The sequence below is a fragment of the Acinonyx jubatus genome, chromosome D1 (genome assembly GCF_027475565.1).
Source record: "Acinonyx jubatus isolate Ajub_Pintada_27869175 chromosome D1, VMU_Ajub_asm_v1.0, whole genome shotgun sequence".
NCBI classification, from domain to species: Eukaryota; Metazoa; Chordata; class Mammalia; order Carnivora; family Felidae; genus Acinonyx; species Acinonyx jubatus.
In genome coordinates this window covers 27,791,355-27,814,049 of record NC_069390.1, presented here as the reverse complement: position 1 = coordinate 27,814,049, position 22,695 = coordinate 27,791,355, and the positions used below count along the sequence as shown (strand labels likewise).

At 40.0% G+C, this 22,695-nt stretch overlaps 2 protein-coding genes across 7 annotated transcripts in view; one reads left to right on the top strand and one right to left on the bottom strand.

Moving 5' to 3' along the window:
- Positions 1-5,825, top strand: part of TCP11L1 (t-complex 11 like 1) — a 34,383-nt gene extending 28,558 nt beyond the window's left edge. For all 5 annotated transcript variants that reach the window (XM_015081154.3, XM_015081155.3, XM_015081156.3 and 2 more), the window contains one exon: positions 1,832-5,825. In XM_015081154.3, the coding sequence (XP_014936640.1) occupies positions 1,832-2,034 (203 nt within the window). In that variant the 3' untranslated portion in view covers positions 2,035-5,825. The remainder of the gene's footprint in view (positions 1-1,831) is intronic.
- Positions 5,826-9,342: 3,517 nt separating this feature from the next.
- The window catches only part of CSTF3 (cleavage stimulation factor subunit 3), a 72,038-nt gene continuing 58,685 nt past the window's right edge, over positions 9,343-22,695 (bottom strand). The window contains exons 13-21 of one of the 2 annotated variants that reach the window (XM_053203323.1): positions 22,519-22,593; positions 20,489-20,632; positions 19,757-19,859; positions 15,352-15,421; positions 13,792-13,987; positions 11,513-11,666; positions 10,691-10,785; positions 10,489-10,549; positions 9,343-10,076 (exon numbers count right to left, since the gene is read on the bottom strand). In XM_053203323.1, the coding sequence (XP_053059298.1) occupies positions 9,874-10,076; positions 10,489-10,549; positions 10,691-10,785; positions 11,513-11,666; positions 13,792-13,987; positions 15,352-15,421; positions 19,757-19,859; positions 20,489-20,632; positions 22,519-22,593 (1,101 nt within the window). In that variant the 3' untranslated portion in view covers positions 9,343-9,873. The remainder of the gene's footprint in view (positions 10,077-10,488; positions 10,550-10,690; positions 10,786-11,512; positions 11,667-13,791; positions 13,988-15,351; positions 15,422-19,756; positions 19,860-20,488; positions 20,633-22,518; positions 22,594-22,695) is intronic. The other variant, XM_015081146.3, reaches the window with a different exon arrangement.

The following is a 22,695-nucleotide window of genomic DNA, read 5'->3' as shown; positions in this document are numbered from 1 at the left end:
GATTAAAAATATTACTCCATGTGGTAGCTGTTACTTTTCGTCATCACAGCAGTAGCACAGTGGAAAATTCTGGTTGATCGAGGAATACAGTGTTCATCTAATTTTGGGGCACCTGACTGGCTTAGTTGGTAGAGCATGTGACTCTTGATCTTGGGGTTGTTAAGTTTGAGCCCCATGTTGGCTGTAGAGATTACTTAAAAATGAAATCTTAAAAAAATGTTCATCGAATTTTTAAAATTCCCATTTATCTTTAATTTTGAAATCATTCTTTAGCTTCTTTATGAAACTATATAGATGTTCAACATGTAAATGACAATTAGGCTTCAGGCAAAAGCTGAATGATCCATGATTACCAGATTTCAGGTTGGAGTAGAGGCTAAACCAATGACATGAGCCTGCTTCTAATACCATGACTTCTTTTTTATTCTTAAGTAATATTTTATGGAAAAAGTTACAGGGATTGATGGTTTTTTAAGAATTAAATGATTTCATCCCAGTCCTGCATCGGGCATGATGTCATGTGTGGGTCACTTGGGAGAAGCCTCTTGCAGAGGTATAAGGATCATCAGGATTAATGTTACTGACCTTGGTAGAGATGCAGGAAAGTGCAGTAAATAGACTGCTGGCTAATAAGCTACTCTGTGCCCTGCCTTGGCTGTTTACTAACAGGCAGTTACAGACCTGGGGGTAAAAGCCAGCCCTGGAGTAGGAATGATATGAGGATCTCCAGGTCTGGGTGAGGCTTCCAGCTCTGAGAACCTTAGGAAACCAAACTAACTTTGGAAGAGGGGTGATGGGACCCATCTGGTCAGCAGTTGCTCTGTCAGTGTGTATTGGGATCCAGAGGTCATTTGCACCTGAGAGGGTGCTGCAGGGCAGTGGGTAGGCATGCAGTTTGAAAGAACCCATTTAACATAAATGCCCCTATTGCTTTTGTAATAAAATCTGCAGGAAGTGTGGCTTGCATATTCTTTTGGTTGATGAGGACAGTGCAAAAGCATCATAGAGAGGAATGGGCTAAAAAAAAATCAACCTAAATTATTTCTCAGAGTAGTCCAAGTTTGCAAATGCCCACAACTCCATGGCCTTCCACTGTAGGCATTATTATTATTATTATTATTATTATTATTATTATTATTATTATTTAGAGTTTTTATTTATTGAGAAAGAGAGGGAGAGAGGGTGGGGGGAGAGGAAGAGAAAGAGGGAGAGAGAATCCCAAGCAGGCTCTGTGCTGTCAGCACAGAGCCCGACTTGGGGCTTGGGCCCACAAACCTGGAGATCATGATTTGAGCTGACATCGGATGCTTAACTGACTGAGCCGCCCAGGAGCTCTTCTTGTTTTGTTTTTGAACTTGTAATTCCTGCGTTAGTCCTCTCCCACCCCATTTTTTATGGGATCTTCAGTAATGGCTCACGGTGGTCTCAGTGTATCTTGCTCCTTGGAGAGGAGAACCTGTCAACACTCTAGTCCCCCTTTGTTTATTGACGCATTTATTCTTCCTTTCCAAATATATTTTGAGCTTTGAGCTTTTACTGGGGGCCAGGTCTCATGCCAGGCCCTGTGCTGGGTGCTGGCGAGGGTGGGGGAGGGGATCGCAAACAAGATGAACGTGCTTCTACCCTCTTGGAACTAACTAACTAGGCAGGGAGAGGAAATGTTATAAATGGGGTAAATGTTCAGAATGGCAAAGTACTGTGGGTACTTGCACTAAGGGTGGGCAGGGAAGACTTGCCTGAAAAAGGGATGTTTGTGATAAACACTGAAGCCTACTCAGAAGTTTGTAAAGTCATCCTGAACAACAACTGACTGCTTTCTTTTCTATCACAGATTCCCGAATCCTGATCTTTTTAGAAAGCTACCTTGCCTCAGGTCATCAGAAGCCATTGCCTACGGTACCTGGGGGATTGGGTCCGGTTCAGAAAGAGCTGGAGGAAGTTGCTGTTAAATTTGTCCGCCTGGTCAACTATAACAAGATGGTCTTCAGTCCCTACTATGATGCCATCCTCAGTAAGATCCTTGTCAGACCCTAACACGTACGTGCGCTACAGTAGCAGTATTAGCCTCTTGATACAGAATACCTGTTCTCAACTATAACGTTGCTTTGGAAAATGGCTATTTAGTACATGTCTGTGTAACATCACTGATTCCAAAAGGAAGAGTATTGTGTATCACTGTTGAAAAGAGCTGTTGAAAAACGCACTGAATTCAATTCTATTTTGCAGGTTTGTATTTATGAGTGCAAGTTTACAAATCAAGAAGCTTCTTGTTATCTTGAGTCTCCTAGGTAGCACTTGGCTTTTACACGGTGAACTGCTGTGTGTCCACCCGCACTGTGTCCTGATTGTAGCTGCCTTGTCTCTCCCAGGAGGCTGGGGCCTCTCTCCTGCTATCCGGGTAGTTTTTCTTTCAGACCCCTCAGAGGATCTGCCAGCCACCCAAGAATGAGACACCGAGCCATGACCGTGTTGAGACTCTCCCCCTTCACTGGCACAGACCCCCAGTCCTCCCCCAGCTATTTTGTGTTAGAAGGGCTATATATAGTTTTTCCGCCTCCCCACCCCCCCCTCCACCCCCCCCACCCCTCCCATTTATTGTTTTCTCCCTCCTGGTCTAGCCAGCGCCCCAGAGCCCTTTTGTTCTAGAGGAGAATTAATTGATTTTAAAAAGCTTATTCTTTTATACAGAATTATTCCTGAGCCTGGATGATAGCAGTTAGGACTTACAGAATCCAGAGAAAGGAAATTCTTTGACTTTTAAGGTTTGAAAGTTAAGGAGGAACTATTTTTTTAAACAATATATATGTTGGTGTCATGTAAAAGAAGACAAATGTCTGGAGTTTTTACTGAAACGTTCACTCATACAATACGCAGATGTATTGATTGGATTTGAATTTCAGAAATGGATTTAAGTGTTTTCAGATAAAATAGCGTAGTATAAGCTCACTTATTTCTATGATAAGGAAGTCATGGAAAATCCCTGGTTTTTGGGCAGTATTTTTTGAGGAACTTCAGGGACCAGAATTCCTGACCTATCCTGTGACTGAAAGGGTAGCTGGGGTCTCACAGATGACCCGCTCTGTTCAAAAAATAAAAATGAAAGGTGTGTGTGTGTGTGTGTGTGTGTGTGTGTGTGTGTGTGTGTGTGTTTTAGACAGGGATGTTATGTTAGAAGCAGAGCCATGAAGCTGGAGTGAACTCCCAAGAGCTGGAACAGCAAAAAGCAAAATGATGCCAGGAATCCCTTCAAGCTGCTGAGGGGTAGGGTGGGACGGGAGGCAGGTGGGGCAGCCACCAGAGGAACCTTCACTCTGTGAGAGCTGTCACGTGTACAAGCTTCAGGAGAGGGAATGGTTATGCCGGGGGTGGGGAATGTGATTTCTCCAGATACGTGCTACAAACTGTGTTCTAATGATGTGTTTTACTTGCAGTCAGAAATGTATGCTGTGTTATGTGGTCAGAAGTCATATTATTAAAGTTAATACTCAAGGACAAATCTTCCGTGGTTTCGTTGGAAGGGAATAAAAGTTCAGTAAGTAGAACTTTTAAAGAACAAAACCACAGTCTTTTATAGTGTCTTCAATGAGGTCCTTTCTGGAATTGTTTCCAGAGGTAAGGTTGCTTATTGGTCGTATGGTATCCCCAGGCTGAGAAGCCCAAGCACTCTTTTAAAGTTGGCTACACGCCCAACATGAGGCTTGAACTCACAACCTCGAGGCTGGGCTTGAACTCACAACCTTGAGATCAGTAGTCCCATGCTCTACGGACTGAGCCACCAGGCACCCTCCCCTACCTCAGCACTCTTTTGCCTGCCTCAGCCTCAGAGTGTTTGGGGTTTTGTCCCTCCTGATCCAAGGATGAAGGAGAGGAGCTTTACCCTGAAATATATGGGGTGGATCAGCACTCCTATAGTCATTCTTCCCAAATCTTAAAAATTCTTTTTGCCTTCTTTTATAGGGGTTAATTGTTTACAAGATTTTTTTCTTTCCCCTAATGTGTTCCTAAATCGACAAAGTTAAGTTTGGACCATTTGAAATCTTGATGCATATATTACAGGGACCTGCACAGACTCTCATGCCCCCTGCTACCTTAGTGTCCACTGGTGGAGTTCTCTAAATGGCAAAGCCAAGAATGACGGAGGCAAAGTTCTGAATCACAATATTCATATTGAGTTGTGTTGTCGCTCTTTGAAGATAAGTGAGCTACTTTCTTATTGGAATCTCACAGGATTATCACTAAGGGCCAGGAAAATCCATTTAGTTCATTTAGTCACTCAGGAAATGTTTTATTGAGCATCTCCTTGTAATTCCTCCCTACAGCTCTCCCTCCAAGATATGTACCCTTTGGAGGGGAAATTATCCTTCAGAATTGAACCGGTTCTATATAATGCAGTCTGATTGGATTTGACTTGATTTTCTAACAGGTTTGTGGACACAAGCATCTTTTATGAAAGTGCTAAGTTTATTTGGCTGTAGTACTTTACCATGGATAGACTGAGCGCCTTGAGAGTTAGGTCCATTACAGACAGCAAGGCTGTTAGATTTATTTGATGGTCTCATGAATGAATGAATGTCTAGAACAGTAATTGCTACTTTGTCAGCCCTTGGCTGGGTGGGTGGGTGGATGGATTCCCAGTTTAGATGTTTTTTGAAAATCTCATTACTTTTAAAGCAAGCTGTATAATGTGATTGTTCATGTAACCATATAACCTAACTATAAATATACTTCGGTAAGGATGTCTCACTGATTAAATACAGTAGGCAGGTGCGTAAGAGCTTTTTTGTCTGAAGAAAAATTATTAATAAGTCTGACGTACTAGGTGTGTGCACATACGTGTGCCAGTTCTAAATGGATTTTTTAGCAGTTCTGTTTTTGTGGAGGTGCTTGTGTTCATTTCTCTAAAACCTTAAGATTTCTGGGCATAGAGAGGGGCGGCTGCCACCACCTTTCCTGCTGCTGAGTTTCAGGGGGAGTAGGTGTTTGCTGTTGACATCCAGTGACCTTTGGCATGCACCAGTTTGTATGTGCAAAACATTTGTATTTCTTTTAATTTTGAGGCAGGGTGGCAGAGTGGAAAGACTGGGAGCTGTCAGGAAACCAGAGTTGTGACTCCATTTCTGTTAGGTCCTGATTTGTCCCACTTAGTACCTATTTCTGGCACATGTAAAATGAAAGGACTAGACTTGATCTTTAAACTGCTTTCCAATCCTGACCTTCTGTGATCTGTCTTACTTGAGTAACTTAAGTATACTGCAGTAGGATTGTGCACAAAGCTTCTGACTGAGGGGAAGATCTGGGCTGGAGTCCTTCCTCTCTTGCCTTCTTACTGGTTGTGTGATACTGGGCCAGTCATTGTCCCTTGGGCCTCAGCATTTTCATCTGTAGAATGGGAAAATGACTAACCCTTCCTGTGAGGATTAAATGTGATAATGGATATTAGAATGCTTTGGACACGGAAAAGGACTATAAATTGCTTTGTTAACAAAGGAGAGCATATAACCCTCTGCCTGTATTCGACTTTTGGCGCCCAGCCTCCCTGCAGTCAGCACATTCTACAGGCCTGAGGGAAGGTTCTCCTCCCGGCCCAAGACTGATACTTCCGTCATCTCTTCTGTGGTAAAGCTACAGTCTTCCTTTTTCTCCTCTTGCAGCCTCCACCCCGGTAACTTCTCCCCATCCTCTCCTCTGTATTATTTGAACTAAATGAATGCATGAATGAACAAATGAAGGACGGTAGATGATGGGCTGTGAAACTCTTATTTAAAGGCACGATCTCATTGAAAACATAATCTAAATAAAGAACCACCATGATGTTTGCAATTGTGTATTTATGTTGGATTTTGTATTCTATAACTATTTTAATGGATAGCTTTTTTATTCATAATATTCAAAACAACTTAATGGGATGGAGGAGGAGATACTCTAAACCCATTAAGCTCTTTTACTCTGTCAAATGCTCACTGATCCTTTCAGAAATAGCTAGAGCCCTGGGAATCAAGTGTCAGAAACCTCAATGGGCAGAATGTAGTTACATCTGCCTGTGGTGTGGGTTTCTGTTTACATTGACTTCTGAACCTAAGGACCAGAACTAATCTGTAGGCCTGGTTTGAGTTTGAAATCAGATGTGTCTGATTTTATCTCAACTATAAACACTGAGAACCTTTAAGAGCAATTTTTTTTAATGTTTGAGAGAGTGCAAGTGGGGGAAGGGCAGATAGTGGGAGAGGCAGAGTCCCAAGCAGGCTCTGTGCTATCAGCACAGAGCCTGACTCGGGGCTCAATCCTGTGAACTGTGAGATCATGACCTGAGCTGGGCCTCTGCTCAACCCACTGAGCCTCTCAGACACCCCAAGCAACTTCTGACCTAAACACAACCCTGGAATTAAAGAAGCTCCCCCATTTCTGTCTTTTTCATTCATGCTGCCTCTGCTTTCTAAAGTGTGGTCTTCCTTGTGCTCAAAGCAGAACTTTGGTCAGGGCTCAGGGAGGAAAATTTACAAAATGGATGAATTGTTTTTCTTGATTTTTATTCCCAAAGCTTGGTAAGATGGCCCTTTTGTTGAATGTATAAGATTTTACTTAGAACAGGAACATGGTACCTGAGTTTTGTTCCTTGGTATGAATTGTCAGGACTTCTGGGATTTTCACTACATAGAGCTTCGCTTGCTGAGTGTCAGGTAAGAGGACATTAATGTAGTTTGCTTTGGGAATTATAAAAAATTTATGAACATGGTAGCTATGTTTTTACTATCCTGTAAATGAACTCTTGGTTTTACATGCTAAGTACAGGGAAATAGAAGGTTCTAAAACTACCAAATAAATTAATAGTTATTGACCAAGATTGATATGCTGACAAAAGTGTGTTTTTTCATTCTTCCCTAATGGTATGATTTGGTTGTTCAGTTTTACATTTACTAGGTAGTTACAGCCTTTTACTTTACTCGGTGTGGCAACAGATAAAACCTCTTGAAATTCAGTGCTAAAGGCTGGGGTTTCACTGATTTTTGTTTAGGAAGGACCTAGAAATCCTTACATCTTACCCAGTTGTAGAATTGTCATTGTTATTTTCCCAGTTCTAGAATTGTCTAGAAAATGTCATTGCCTTGATAAAAAGGAAAAATATGGATCTCTTTTGGAAATTTCTTCTGGGTCTAGCAGTATGGATGTATGACAGTTTCTGCACATGTGGGAATGGCTGTGGCATGAGTGTCTGCACATTAGATTTCCCAGAGTAAGTTCAGCTACTTGTTCAACTGTGTCTACAAAAGGAAATGTCAATACTCAGAATCCTGTTAAAAACTAAAAATCCATATGTATTTACAGCAGAACATTAGAAAATGATTTCTTTTCACAAATAATCCTTTTTATTTTTAAAGATCAGATAACTCTCAGGAGAAAAAAATCTTAGAAATACAGTAGGAACAAATGTAATACACATAATGGCTGCTAGTGGCACTTTTCATCAAGGTAGGGAGGTTGTGTATGTGTGTGTTTTGTCTTTGTTATGGTGCTAAGACAGTCATTTTTCATGCATTTGTGTAGCTTTGCTTTGCCGTTCATGCAAACATCGTTGCAGATCATCACTGGCATTTGGAGTCATTCTTGTCTTTACAACACTACCCAAAGATAGCACCTCAGGAAAGACCCTGTACCTCTGTACTTTAAAGCCTGCAGTGTATTTGGCATTACTTGTACCTTTCAGATTTGTTGTTGAAAACCATATTTAAAAAACAGCTTAAACACGGCTCTTGAGGACAACAGAATCAGAATTAGAGCCAGCAGGCTTCGAAGATATTTTAGCTTTCATGGGAAAATACAAAAGACACATGCTTGTGATTAATGTGTAAATATTACCTGGCTACGTATACATTTATGTAAGAAAATGATTCCAGGTAACCGTTTTTCTATTATAAGTCAGAGTTACATAGAAATATTTAAGGCTGATTTTAAAATGTTAGCTATTTAGGGGCGCCTGGGTGGCGCAGTCGGTTAAGCGTCCGACTTCAGCCAGGTCACGATCTCGCGGTCCGTGAGTTCGAGCCCCACGTCAGGCTCTGGGCTGATGGCTCGGAGCCTGGAGCCTGTTTCTGATTCTGTGTCTCCCTCTCTCTCTGCCCCTCCCCCGTTCATGCTCTGTCTCTCTCTGTCCCAAAAATAAATAAACGTTGAAAAAAAAATTTTAAATGTTAGCTATTTAATCAGTTTTGAATTTAAATTCTAAATTGGGTGCCCAGTATGTAAGGATTTCTTTAGAAGTGTAATACTTTTCCTTTTTTTTTTTTTTCCCTTACTGACTTTTAGCTTTTATTCTGAATCACAGCCCTTAGGCTCAACTAGTTTTCTGTCTAGCAGTTTTTCTTTGTTTGTCTTTTTAAGTTTCTATATTTATTTTGAGAGCGTGTGTGAGCGGGGGAAGGGGAAGAGGGAGAAAGAGAATCTTAAGCAAACTCCACGCTCAGTGCAGAGCCCAACACAGGGCTTGATCTCACGATTACAGTATCACAACCTAAGCTGATATCAAGAGTCAGATGCTTAACTGAAAGAGCCACCCAGGCACCCCTGTCTAGTGGTTTTTCTAGAAATGAGTCAGAGGAGGTACTGTTGCTAACAAGGAGTGGAACCTAATTCTTTGGACTTACAATTTAATGCTGTGTGTAGGTCATAAAGAACTTGTTCTTGAGCACTAAGCATTGCTTTTAAGAGAGATGAAAGGTAAAATATCTGCCTTAGATTGGGATAAGTATGTTCATATTTGAGGATTTCTGAAATGTTTAATTTGCCTCCTAATGTTAGATCCCTCATGTTTTCAGTTAGTACTAAGACCGGGAACGTATACATATAGTAAATACAAGGTGACTTTGTATTGTCATCTATTTTTAAATGGTATTGGTTGAATAAGTTGCTACTTTATTATTTATTTATGTTTGTTTGTTTATGAGAGACAGGGCACAAGCAGGGGAGGGGCAGAGAGAGAAGGAGACACAGAATCCAAGCAGACTCCAGGCTCCGAGCTGTCAGCACAGAGCCCGACGCGGGGTTCGAACTCACGAACCGTGAGATTGTGACCTGAACTGAAGTCAGACGCTTAACCGACTGAGCCACCCAGGTGCCCCATAAGTCTCTATTTTAAATACATTCTTCTTAAAAAAAAATTTGTGAGAAAGAGTGAGCAGGGGAGGGGCAGAGAGAGAGGGAGAGAAGGAATCCATGCTGTCGGCCCAGAGCCTGATGTGTGGCTTGAAGTCACGAACTGTGAGATCATGACCTGAACTGAAACCAAGAGTCGGATACTTAATTGACTGAGCCACCCAGGTGCCCCTTAAATACGTTCTGAATGGAGGAAGCAGCGGGAGGCATGACATTTTTGAGATCCTTTTATTTTTTAAAGGATTGTTTTAAAATTTTAAACTACAAAACAGATTCCATACATTCTGCCATAAATAAAAACAAACAATAAGGCAGGACTCTACATAAGCAAACAGAGAACAACTGTTTTCAGAAAATGTGATAAAATGCTTTACAATCATAAGCCATCCAGTTTTTAAAATAAAACTGTTGAAAACTCACAAGTCTTCAAGCGGCACATACAAGACACCCTTGAAGAGGGAACAAAATGTGGTTCTGCCATTTTGTGCTGTTCTCACATTTTTGAAAACCTAATTTTGCTTAGAGCATAGGTCTGTTCTGTATTCTAAATTTCACACAGGTTGGTTTGTTTTTTCTCAAGAACCATATGATAGAGGCACCAATGATAATACAACTTTGTTTCCAAGGACCTTGTAACAAAGCATTGTCTCTTTTAAACATATGACTTAAGAGGCAAAAAGGGAATCCTGGATAAGTTTCCTTTCAGAGGCAGGACTGGAGCCGGCTTCACCGAATTCGCTTCTGCTGCCGCGCTCTGTAAATGTCATGAACAGGAGGGACGACAGCTCCCTTTTCTTCATCTTCGTCTGAATCCTCGTTGGGCCTTTTGACGGCCTTGGCGAGTACTGCGTTGCTTTCCACCGGGCCATTGCCCTCTACAGCCAGCTCCGGGGCGCCGCCGGTGATGATCCTCACAGCTTCCTCCACAGCTACGCAAACAAAACGCAAAGGACTGTTGGAGGAGCTTTCAGAGTCTGCTCCTGTGAAAGACTGCCCTGCTATTGGACACTTTACAGTTGATTTCATAGCCTACTATTAGCAGAGCAAGGGAGAGCAGTAGTGATACTACATAATTAAAGACAAAAGCTGCTCTTAAAATTACTTTCAAAAGCCAACTCGCAGTGCATGTTCACATGAATAGAAAAGACCCACTTTTTACTCAGTGACATTAGGGTATGAACAAGCCTCTCTGTATCAAAGAGGGTTTGGATCGTTCTGAGGGTTCATTGTACTCCTGCAAGATGGCTAGCTGGACTGGGAAACCTCAGTGGCAAAGAATAACCATCTCCTGCCTGGGAGATCACGTGAGTTCGGCTCTAGGGTGGAGCTGTCGTCACTTACTATTTGGTATCTTGCATCTTCGGAAAATCTCCATCAGTTCATCCACTTGTACAAAAGGACCCTGTTGTGACACAAATTTTAATCCCCAATAATCTGACAAGTTAGAATTGTGCTACTTTACATTTCCCATGAGACAAGAAAAGAAGCACACAGTTTTTATAACCCATAGAGCAAGCATCTATCAGGAAGACAATAAACAAACCTGGAAGCAGATGGGAGGAGGGAGAAGTTTCATTAAAACGACGGCTGCAGGTGGTACTGGGAATACACCACCGGGGACCGGGTGTAAGCCTGGTGCTGTGAGAGAAGAAAGGGTGGGAATCAAATAGGATGTAAGAATTTCTATAAACAGCTGAAATAAATCCGTAAGAAGTAATTTATACATAAAGTTCTAGGTCTATGTTGTTTTGTTCTGGACATCTTAAATTGTTTTTAGTGCTTTACGTGTTTGACCAAACTAAAGTGGATGAGACAGAGTAGTCTCAACCCCATGGCCACTGGGAGGCAGAAAAGTTAACAAGTGACTTTGAGTAAGACAACCCGGGGGCTGAGCTTGAGTCAGTTTTTGTCGAAGACCATTTCTAAGCCTCATAAATCAGGTGTTCAGCAATCCTGTTTAAAGTCCATTACTCAACAACATAATTAATCATAAGGGCCTTGTTCACATAGGATCTAGAGGGGCTACTACCCATCAGTAAGTATAAATGATACCAAATAGCATCATGCAGTAAGTTTCCAGTTGTACAGGTAACTTGTATGTAGCAGCATTTCTGAAGACTGTCTAATGTCACTGCCAAAATGGGTTACTAGAATCTGGATTATTGAGGGTTTTTTTGTTGTTGTTGTTTTTAAAGACATTCTTAACTCTTCTTGCTTCAAAGATTAGAGCCAAGTCACTTGTCATGGTCACCCTAAGTCTAATAATTAACCTACAATGGAAAGGTCACATCACTCCCCCACCCCCACCTCTGGATTTAAATCAACAAACAGAGGTCTCAGTACTGGATCTAAAGTCATGGCTTACGTGCTAAATGTCGTGGCTGAAATGGAATCATCTGCTGAGTGTCTGGTTTAGGGTATTCTGGTTTTCTATCCACTTCATCTTTCAGAACAGGCACTATAGAAGGAGCTACAACTGGGTCTGGAATTATAGCTGCTAGCTTAGCCCGGGAGACATCCTGAAAATGCAGAACAGAAGAATCCTAAACCTGAAAAAGGGACTTAGAGTATAATTGTGCAGTTCTACAGTCTTGAGGATACACTGTGAATCACTGGGTTAAAACCGCAGAAAGAGAACCAAGAGGGATAAGTAAGAATCTGATGGTAAAGACAGTTAAATACTCAATAAGGAATGCTACGCAGGTGTTTCATAACCTCCCCCTAACCCTGGGTAAGAAATCATTAGACTCCATGTTACCAGGTAAGACATTTGTGGGCTAGATACAAGCTTTTCTGGGTAGATACTTAAGACTGGGCCAGGTAGAGAGTGGGGTAATTTACAATTTTAGGTATTTTTCTGACTCTTCCCTTCTACTAGAATTGAACAGTATGAATTTAAGTGAAGCTGGGTTAAGTGAAGTCCTGCTTTATGAAAGCTAAAATAGTCACTTAGTTATAAGGTTTTGTTAGCAAAATAAAAGATTAGCCCCAACCTATTGTTACAGGGGAGAAGAAATATATATGGAGCAGCCACTATTTGTCCAGATGGTTTTAGCCATTTATTCCCTCTTTGATGAGCCCAATAGTAGCCTCTCCATTTTCTAGAAGGGACTGAAGCTCAAAGAAGGTCTGATATTTTCAAGGTCCTATAGCTAAAAAGTAGAGCGAGGATTGGGGGCACAGGCCTCTGACCTCAAACCCATCCACCATCCTCTTTTATAGTTTATCAGCAATGCCCCACCAGGGCTGAGAACAATTCTCTAAGATGGATTGAAAAGGAGCAGTGTGGCCACCTAGCAGTGGAGGCCCCATCCCCGAGGAGTTCCTCTGCTACAGGCACTGGCATCAGCCTGCTTGACCACAACCAGAAGAGCCCCTTTTGCCACCCTCAACAGGTAGAAGAGCATTTTGCTTTCTCAACCTTTGTTCAAATGCAGTTGGTGGCAGATCTAAATGAGTAGGCCCACTGGGAATTGCTTTTTCTCTTCCCTTCTCCCATTATATATACACTCTAGTACATTTAATCTTTCTCCCCAAAAATGAAAGAGTAGAAATAGAAATATGAGATGGAGAATTCATATTTAAGAAGTAGTTCTACTTGGAAAGAGTAAGGTCTATTTTCCTTCATTTCCATTTTCATCTTGGTAAAGTTGAAATGGTCTTTGCTAATAACTTTACATAGCAGGGTCTTAAAAGGTCTTTTGCTTTTCATTGAGAAGTACTTAAACTAGAAGTAGAACTCAATCATTCCTGAGCAGTAACCCCTAGTTACAGAATAGGGATCTGGGACTGGCACAGAACTGGGGTTTCCATTAATAAAAAGGTCTGAAGTTCATGTATGGGTAATTTTTCTCAAACATTTAAATCTGGTTCAGACACCAGACCAGCAAGACCTGGTGAGGAAATGGAGAATGATAGGAACATCTTAATGCTGGTTGGCATAAAGGGACCAACCTAAGATTCTGTGGCTATAGCTTCCCTTTGGGTTTCCATCTTGGTCTTTGTTTTCATGACACAGTGGGGGGAAAAAAATCAAGAAATGATAGAATAATATTTTTCTCAGCCAGGGCTATTACTGATGGAGCTGTATAAACCTTAATATCTTTCCCCCTGACCTGAACAGGTTCAGGGCCAGATTTCTTTTCTTATGACTCAGATGTCTATGAAGAGTTCCATTCCTAGATAAGCTAATTTCCTGAAGAGCCCCTCTGAAGTACTGTTTTGAGATACAAATCTCTGAGGGAACTGTACTGATTTATAAACAAGTAGTGAGGGTTCTTCATTATACCCACAGGAACTACATTTGGTTTAAGAGCTATCAAAACACGTTCATCGTTTTAAGAGCTATTAGAAATTTTCTTCCTTCCACAATACCTCCATCTGCCCACGGGACAGAAGATACAGGGTGTTGACAATGTCACGGGAAGGACGTAAGCATTTGTTAAATCTCATTCTTTTGTTCAGTACTTTTGATAGTGTTTCAAAATCAAGAAAAATCCCTGAACTTTTTTCCTGTTTTCTGGAAAACTATTCTGAAACTAATTTCTATTTCAGAATTTGCTTTAGAGGTATGTGTATCCATGAGCTATTCTAAAACATGGGAAAAGTAGGGACACGACACACATCTTGATCCCAAGCACATACCTTATAACCAAGCGCTTTTAGTTCACTTGCAGAGCAAGGATATAAATCCATGAACTTGTATCTGTCCACCAGCAAAGCTGTTTCTTTGCCTTCATACTCTTCTTTGAATGCTGTAAACCGTCTCTTCTCCACTTTCAGTATACTAGCTAGATCACCGATATTGCTTTCGAAAGCTAGAAATCGGGCCCAGATTTCTCTGTAATAAGTATAATCAGTACTTCATTATTCTGGGTTTGGAACAGGGAGCCCATTTACAAAAAAAGCCTTAAGGTCCCTCCTTCCCTTTTAATTACAAAAAGCTCTTATTAAACTATAGGGCAGTATAACAAATACCTATATATCATCATTAAGATTTAATCGTTAATATTTTGCAGTACTTAGTCTTACTTTTGATGAAGTATTTGAAAGTGAATTATAGACATCATAACACTTGGCCCTGCACACTAGTATATTTAAGCCCTTTTTTGAGTTTTTGCTTATTTAGCACATTTTCCTATCCCCTGTGGTAAGAGCACATTTGCCTTAAAGAAGGTAAACTTTAGCAGGGAGAGCTGAAAAAGGAACATACACAGATTTCCAATTTCTCCTGAATAATGTGGCTTTTTGTTTAGTGGCATGAATTATTCTGTAGAATACATTCTTCACTCAATGTATGAATAAAAATATATTCTAAAATCTAATATTGCTGTTTTTTCTTAACAGATTATTTGGGACATATTTTTACCTCAGCACTGTTGTAACAGCCAAAATTAATTCTGAGACTCTACTTAACTGTCACTAAGCCCCTTTGTGCTAAAGTAACATACTGAATGCCTACTACATACCAGGAATAGGGCTATCACGAAAAGTCCACAGTGGTAGACATTATTGTTACTCAATGACATAAGGTTTGGAAAGGCCATGAAATCTGCCCAAGGTGTAATCAAAGGGCTGAGCTGGAATTTGAACCCAAGACTCCAAAGCCTTATTTATACTGTAGCTCTACACCATGTTCCTCTGGTAAAACTGATGATGGAGTCAAAAGCATAAACCAGGGATGTAATGTCTGGTGTAACTTTTAATACGTAAGAGTCACTGCTCTCGAGTAACGTAAAACTTTCAGAACTTTATTTGTTCATGTTAATTTCTAGAGGCATAGTCAAGTAGGAAGATATAAATTGCTAACACATCTCTTAAATATGTAATCAGTAGGCAAACACTTTTTAAAAATCTTAAAAAAGAGGGTGTCTGGGTAGCTCAGTTAAGTGTCTAACTCTTGATTTCAGCTCGGGACATGATCTCATGTTTTGTGAGATCAAGCCCCGAGTCAGGCTCTGTACTGATAGTGTAGAGTATGCTTGGGATTCTCTCTCTTCCCCTCCCACTCTCGCACTTTATCAAAAATAAACTTAAAAATCTTAAACAGGTATGAAAATATTACAGGTAGGCATTTGTAAGTAACCTTCAAGGGAAAAGGGAAACATCTCCTGAAATTATACTCAAGAAATGTTCATCCACAGATCACAAATTCAAGTATTAAAGCTGCCATTAGAACCCAACCAAGTTTTCCCAATAGCTTACCCAGACTTCTCTGGAGGAAGGCTTCCAGATGTTAAAACGCGTTCAAACAAAACTCGTGTATTATTGTCCTCTAGGATATTAAAAAAGATATTAAATATTAAAATGGTTTTATAATCAACAGTGTATTTGCACATGCATGATCTCCTATAATTCTCATAAAAGTCCTATGCAGAAAGGTAACCATTACCCCAATGTTTATAGATGGGTTAACCTGGGGTTCGAAAGGATTGAGTTGATCTGGCTCACTATTACTGAATAACAGCTGTAACTGGAAGCCAGGTCTTTTTACCTGTAGTTCACCCCTCCTTCTGTATATACTGCAGTTATAATGTCTAATGATTTATAACAGTATGATATCTAAATGAGGTATCCCACTGGCCTTTTACAAATAACAAAAATTAGGGGTGCCTGGGTGGCTCAGTCAGTTAAGCATCAGGCTCTTGGTTTTGGCTCAGGTCATCATCCCACAGTTGTAGGGTTGAGACCCATGTCAGGCTCTGAGCTGACAGCATGGAGACTGCTTGGGATTCTCTCTCTCTGCCCCTCCTCCACTCATGCTCACGTGCTCTCTTGCTCACTCTAAGTAAATAAACTTAAAAAAAATTTTTTTAAATAAAAATAACTTACGTATGTGCTGACATTGTGTCAGACTACTGATATTTTTTAAGTACATGGACTGTGATGGGTGGCACACTCAAATTTATATACTGGTGATTTTCTTATTTTGCAGTACCAGGACTGCTCTCTACATAACTACTTTAAATTCTTATATAGGTACAATTAAAACTGAAGTCTTGGGAGGTCCTCTGTAGCTGGAAGCAGGAAAATAACACTTCTTGTTAAGGGATATATTAAAATTTAAGAATTCAGGGGCACCTGGGTGGCTCAGTTGGTCAAGTCATGATCTCACAGTTTGTGGGTTCAAGCCCCGCGTTGGGCTCTGTGCTGACAGCTCAGAGCCTGGAGCCTGCTTCAGATTCTGTGTCTCCCTCCCTCTCTGCCTGCCCCTGCTCATGTGTTCTCTCTCTCAAAATAAACATTAAAAAAAATTTTTTTTAAGAAATTTTTTTAAAGAATTCAGCAGTAAATTTACTAACAATCAATGAATTTTATATTTAAAACAGGTGCACTTATGGTATATAAACTATACCTCAATAAAGTTGTTTAAAAAAAATCCAGCAGTGTTAGTTTTTATTGACTCTAGGTAGTTATTCAGTTTTTACTACATGACCGTATGCAAACTAAAACCAAGATATTAAAATATTTTATTCTTTTCACTTTAATCCAAGCTTTGCTCCAGACACTTTCTACCATTCCACATAAGTTTCCCACTGCTTTTCATGCTGTGTTCTCTACTGGCAAGAATGCATTTTCCTACATCTTTTCCTGGCTAACTATGTTCATCCTTTAAGACCCATCTCATGTTGCCTCTAGAATGCCACTGTCCAACAGAAATACAATGCAAGCTAACATAAGTATTTTAAATTTTCTGCTAGCCCCATTTAAAAGAGTAAAAACAGGTGAAATTAATTTTAATATATTTTACTTAACCCAATATATCTAAATTATTTTAGCACGTAATTAATATGAAAAATTAAGATATTTTACTTTTTTTTTCTTTTTTTGGTACTGAGTCTTTGAAATCTGGTATGTATTTTATTTATTTATTTATTTATTTATTTTAACGTTTTATTTATTTTTGAGACAGGGAGAGACAGAGGATGAACAGGGGAGGGTCAGAGAGAGGGAGAGACAGAATCTGAAACAGGCTCCAGGCTCTGAGCGGTCAGCACAGAGCCCGACACGGGGCTCGAACTCACGGACCGAGAGATCATGACCTGAGCTGAAGTCGGCCGCTTAACCGACTGAACCACCAGGCGCCCCTAGTATGTATTTTACACTCACACCACATCTCATTTTGGCCTAGCCACATTCCTTTTTTTTTTTTAATGAAATGTTTTATTTATTTATTTATTTATTTATTTACTTATTTATTATGTTTGAGACAGAGACAGAGTGTGAGCAGAGGAAGAACAGAGAGGGAGGGAGACACAGAATCTGAAACAGGCTCCAGGCTCTGAGCTGTCAGCACAGAGCCCCATGCGGGGCTTGAGCTCACAAACTGCGAGATCATGACCTGAGCTGAAGTCCGGCATGACCCGACTGAGCCACCCACATGCCCCTGGCCTTAGCCATATTTCGAGTGCTCAATAATCAGTAGTCTAGTGGCTGCTATAACTGCACAGCATAGCTCCAGAACTTAAATTGTACTTTCTTCTCTGTGCTTCCAAAGTGCTGTACTTCATTAAGGGCTCTATTATAGCAGAACATTTTTTTATGATTGCCACTATCATCATAACTAGTTCACATTTACAGTATACACACCACATTCCATGTAGAGGTCAACCACATGCAAAAACCCATTTAATCCCCATTTAATCCTCTCAACAATCCTACAAGAGGCACTCTTATTATGACTGGTCTGCAGATGAGAAATTGGAAACCAGATTTACACCTAACCCAAGAACTAATGCTACAATTAAACACCAGACATTGATATAGTTATGTTTACACATTGGATTCCCCCATGAGAATGCTCTGATAGGAATAGAGTCCTAGGCACCTTTGTATTCCTGGACTCTAGTAACCAGAAGGTCCTGAAGGTACTGAATAGATGATGAATAGACAGATGGATGGACGGATGGATGAACAAATGAATGAACTATGTAAAACACTGATGTTGGAAGACTGCTGATATCAGATATCGGCATTTAAAAATTTTTTTTAATGTTTGTTTATTTTTGAGAGGGCGACAGAGTGCAAGTACGGGAAGGAGAAAGAGAGGGGGAGACACAGGATCTGAGGCAGGCTCCAGACTCTGAGCTGTCAGCACAGCTCAAACTCACGAGAGCGGTGAGATAATGACCTGAGCCAAAGTTGGATGCTTAACGAACTGAGCCACCCAGGCACCCGGCATCCACATTTTTAGAATAACATATATATACTAGTAGATATTCTATTTTTTTAAGTTATATTTATTTTGAGATAGAGGGTGTGCACAAATTGGGAAGGGGCAGAGACAGAGGGAGAGAGAGAGAATCCCAAGTAGGCTCTGTTCTGTCAGCATAGAGCCAGGGCAGGGCTTGAACTCACTAATGGTTGAGATCATGACCTGAGCTGAAATCAAGAATTGGATGCTTAACTGAGCTACCCAGGTGCCCCTACTAGTAGGTATTCTAAAAAAATCAAAATAGTTTGCAATTGGTGAGGAAGATTAATTCTATATGAGAAAATTAATTTTTAATTAAATGCTCCATGTCTCATTTTCTGGAGTTCAGTCCTTTTCCAGAGTGTAGAATCACTAAGCTAAAATATAAAATCATTCTTAAGTTTTATTCCTCTCTACTTATATAAAGAATGTTATCTGTATTTTTCTAAAATATCATTCAAAGCATTGATATATATCTGTGATATCTAACTCATTTACATGACACATAATTGTATATTTCTTTATTAAACCAATTTCTATACCAGATCACTGCTGGTCAAGAAATTACATATCCTGGACTGTGGGTAACTAGACCAAATGAGACATCTATATGTACCTGAATCCCCTAGCTCAGTGCCTGGTATAAGGTCGATCTCAGTAAAGGATGGCTACTATTATTAATACAACAGGACAGGGAAATAAAGATGGGAATAAACCTAATGTTTCTTTTTGAAATCTCTTCCCCAGTAAGCTGTAAGCAGTTCACTTTACTACTTTGTCATTTCTGAGTTTTGGTGGCTAGAGATTTGTTTTGTATTCCTCCACCCCCACCCAGGAAACAAGAGATGATTTGCCCAGAGTCGTTGGAGATGACCGTAAATAACTGTGTCTCCTAAGTCTGAATTTGAGGCTTTATCCTATTACTGATGTGACTTCACTGGTGACGTATTAAAGATCATTCTGTAGAGTCAAAAGGCACTTACCATTACTCAAATACAAATTCACGGTTGATAGGCAACAGATATTTCTTGAGTGCTTATTAAGTGCCTGGTTCTGGTGTGATGACAGAATTGTAATACATTTGAGAAAGAAAGAAACCCATTTTCAGAGAATGATATTGATGGTTTAATATTACATAGCCAGGGGTGCCCCTGCATGGCTCAGTCGGTTAAGCATCAGACTCTTGATTTTGGCTCAGGTCATGATGTCACGGGTTTGTGCAATCAAGCCCCGTGTCGGACTCTGCACTGGTAGTGTGGAGCCTGCTTGAGATTCTCATTCTCCCTTTCTCTCTCTCCCTTTCTCTCTCTCTCTCTCTCTCCCCCTCTCTGCCCCTCCCCCACTCACACTCATGCTCTCTCAAAATAAATAAATTTTAAAAATTACATAACCATTATAGATCTAGAATTGACTTACCATTGAGGTGAGAAAGATAGTCAATATAGGCCAACACATATTCTGGAATGTCTCCATATTTCTTTAGACCCAGTTCAAAAATTTTAAAGGCAACAGATTTGTCCTAGAAGTAGAGAGGAATGTACTGATTTCCATAAAATGTCAGAAAAGATACTCAAAAGAATATTAAAACTACAACACCTAAACAAGTTACATTAAATATTAAAGTGGAAACTAAAATCATATTAAGTAAAAATTGCTGAGCTAAAAAAAACCAAGGGGCTTAAATAAGGTATAAATAAGCAGGCAGTGGGGATTTGGATGATGTTTCATATAATTTTACACAGATACACTTGGACTTCCTTTATGATATGGAGCAATTAAAACTTAATGACAGGGGGTGCCTGGGTGGTTCAGCTGGTTAAATGTCTGATGTTTGGTCTTGGCTCAGGTCTTGATCTCATGGTTGTGAGTTCAAGCCCCATGGTGGGCTCCACACTGGGCGTGAAGCCTACTTAAAAAACAAGAAACAAAAACAAAATAACAGAAGGGGCACCTGGCTGGCTCAGTCAAAAGAGCATGTGACTTTTGATCTCGGTTTTGAGTTCAAGCCCCATGTTGGGTGTAGAGATTACTTAAAAATATCTTAAAACAAAAAACAAAAAACCTTAATGACAGAAACCAGGACTATCTTTCTTTTAATTAATGTATCTCAGATGAAGAAATATTTTACCTTTATATTTCAGCACTTACCTTACTACAGTAATACTCCATGAGTGCTGCAGTAACATAGACATGGTGGCGGGTTCTGGTATCTTCTCTTGCTTTTTTAAATATCATTCTTCCAGATTTGATACCTTCTGCTCTTCTCGCAAATTTCATATATTGGATATATACCTATGGAAAAACATTAAAAAAATTTTTTTAATGTTTGTTTATTTTTGAGAGAGAGAGGGGAGAGAGTGTGAGTTGGGGCAGGGAGGCAGAGAGAGAGGGAAACACAGAATCTGAAGCAGGCCCCAGGCTCCGAGCTGTTGGCACAGAACCCAACATGGGGCTTAAACTCATAAGCTGCAAGATCATGACCTGAGCTGAAGTCAGACACTTAACCGACTGAGCCACCCAGACGCCCCAAAGGCATTTCTTTTCTACAGATTAGCCTAATGTGATCCCTGTAGCATCCAATACAGTCTCACTTTATTCCTATACTAGTATGTTTCCTATCTAAGAAAGCAATCTTCAATACCCAAGACAACAGAAAGTAAGCTTATAGATAGTGCTCTATTTAAATCCACAAGTATGGGGCGCCTGGGTGGCTCAGTCGGTTAAGCATCTGACTTGGCTCAGGTCACGATCTCACGGTCCGTGAATTCGAGCCCCGCGTCGGGCTCTGGGCTGATGACTCAGAGCCTGGAGCCTGCTTCCGATTCTGTGTCTCCTTCTCTCTCTGCCCCTCCCCCCTTCATGCTCTGTCTCTCTCTGTCTCAAAAATAAATAAAACGTTAAAAAAAAAAATTTTAAATCCACAAGCAAAGTTTTTCTGGTATTAAAGATGTGTACAAATAAATTTTTAAAAATTGATACATAATTCACACACCACAAAATTCACCCTTTAAAGTGTACAATTCAAGGTGTCTACTATATGCATGAGGTTGTACAATGAACACTACTGCCTAAATCCAGAATATGCAAATTAAATTTTAAGGAGGAAATAAAAGTGAAACTACTAGAACACACTCCATTAATAAATTCCAACACCTAAAAAGGTTTGATCTAATACAAGCATGTTTAATAATATATGTTTAACTTTATACTTTCCTGGTTTATTGCTTTAAAAGCCCACTACTCTATTTTTCCAAAGACCATATAATGTAACTTTACTGATAAACTATTAATGAGTCATTTTATACTCAGCACCACAGAGTGCTCAACATATGATAAATATGTCATATTTGTTCAGTGAACAAATGTTTCTGGAATATGAGTAGGGTCCTGATTTGCCCAGTTTTGATGATGTTAAACTGTGTTACCCAGTTTTGACAGGTGGATACATGAATGGATGAACGAACTAGGAGTTCCTTGAGGAAAGAGATTTCCTCCAGTTTGTTGTTATAGTTCTGGAATCTAGCACGGTACACAGCACAGAGCAGTTTGCTAAATGAATTTTAAAATGATGAATAAATGCAAGCAAGTACAACAGTGGAATCCCAATACAAACAAAAAAGCAGTGTAGATTTCACTTGAGGCAGAGGGTCTCTAGGGCCGCATACATTGGCCTTTCCCCTTCTCCTCCCGATGAAAAAGCTTCATTGCACCTCTATAGAAACTCAGGACTTTGAAAATCACTGTTATACAGCAGAATTCAGGATAAAGTGAGTTGCAGTCCAATTCCTTTCCAGAATGTTGGTTTCTCTTGCTTCCATTTATTTAAAAAGATTTATTTATTAGGCAACAATTATGTGCCATAAATGGCTTTAAACTGTGATCATGAGGAATCCCCACTGTTTCATTCTGCTTCATTCAAAACAAAGCAAAACAAAACAAAACAAAACAAAAAAACAACTAAGAGAACAGATCAGACTACGAAGGGGGTCACATCATGGAATTTTTGCAAGGTGACTGAAGTGTTTTGTATAATTGTGACAGTGGTCCCATGACTCAACGTTATTGGTCAAGATTCACAGAACTATATCCAAAAAAACCAGTGAATTGTAATATGTGTAAATTAGAAATTTGTTAAAGCTGACAGCAAAGGTGTTAAAGACACTTATGATGTTACTCACCAAGGTGGGGTCAATATCCTCAATTGCCAAAAGTCTGTTATATATACTGTGAACTTTCTCATACTTCATGCGACTCTAAGGTGGTAGAGAAGAAGTGGATATAAATATATATTCATAAACAAGCAGGATTTGAGCTCTGAGGAATCCAGAGGCTGTACCCCACAATGGCACCTGCTT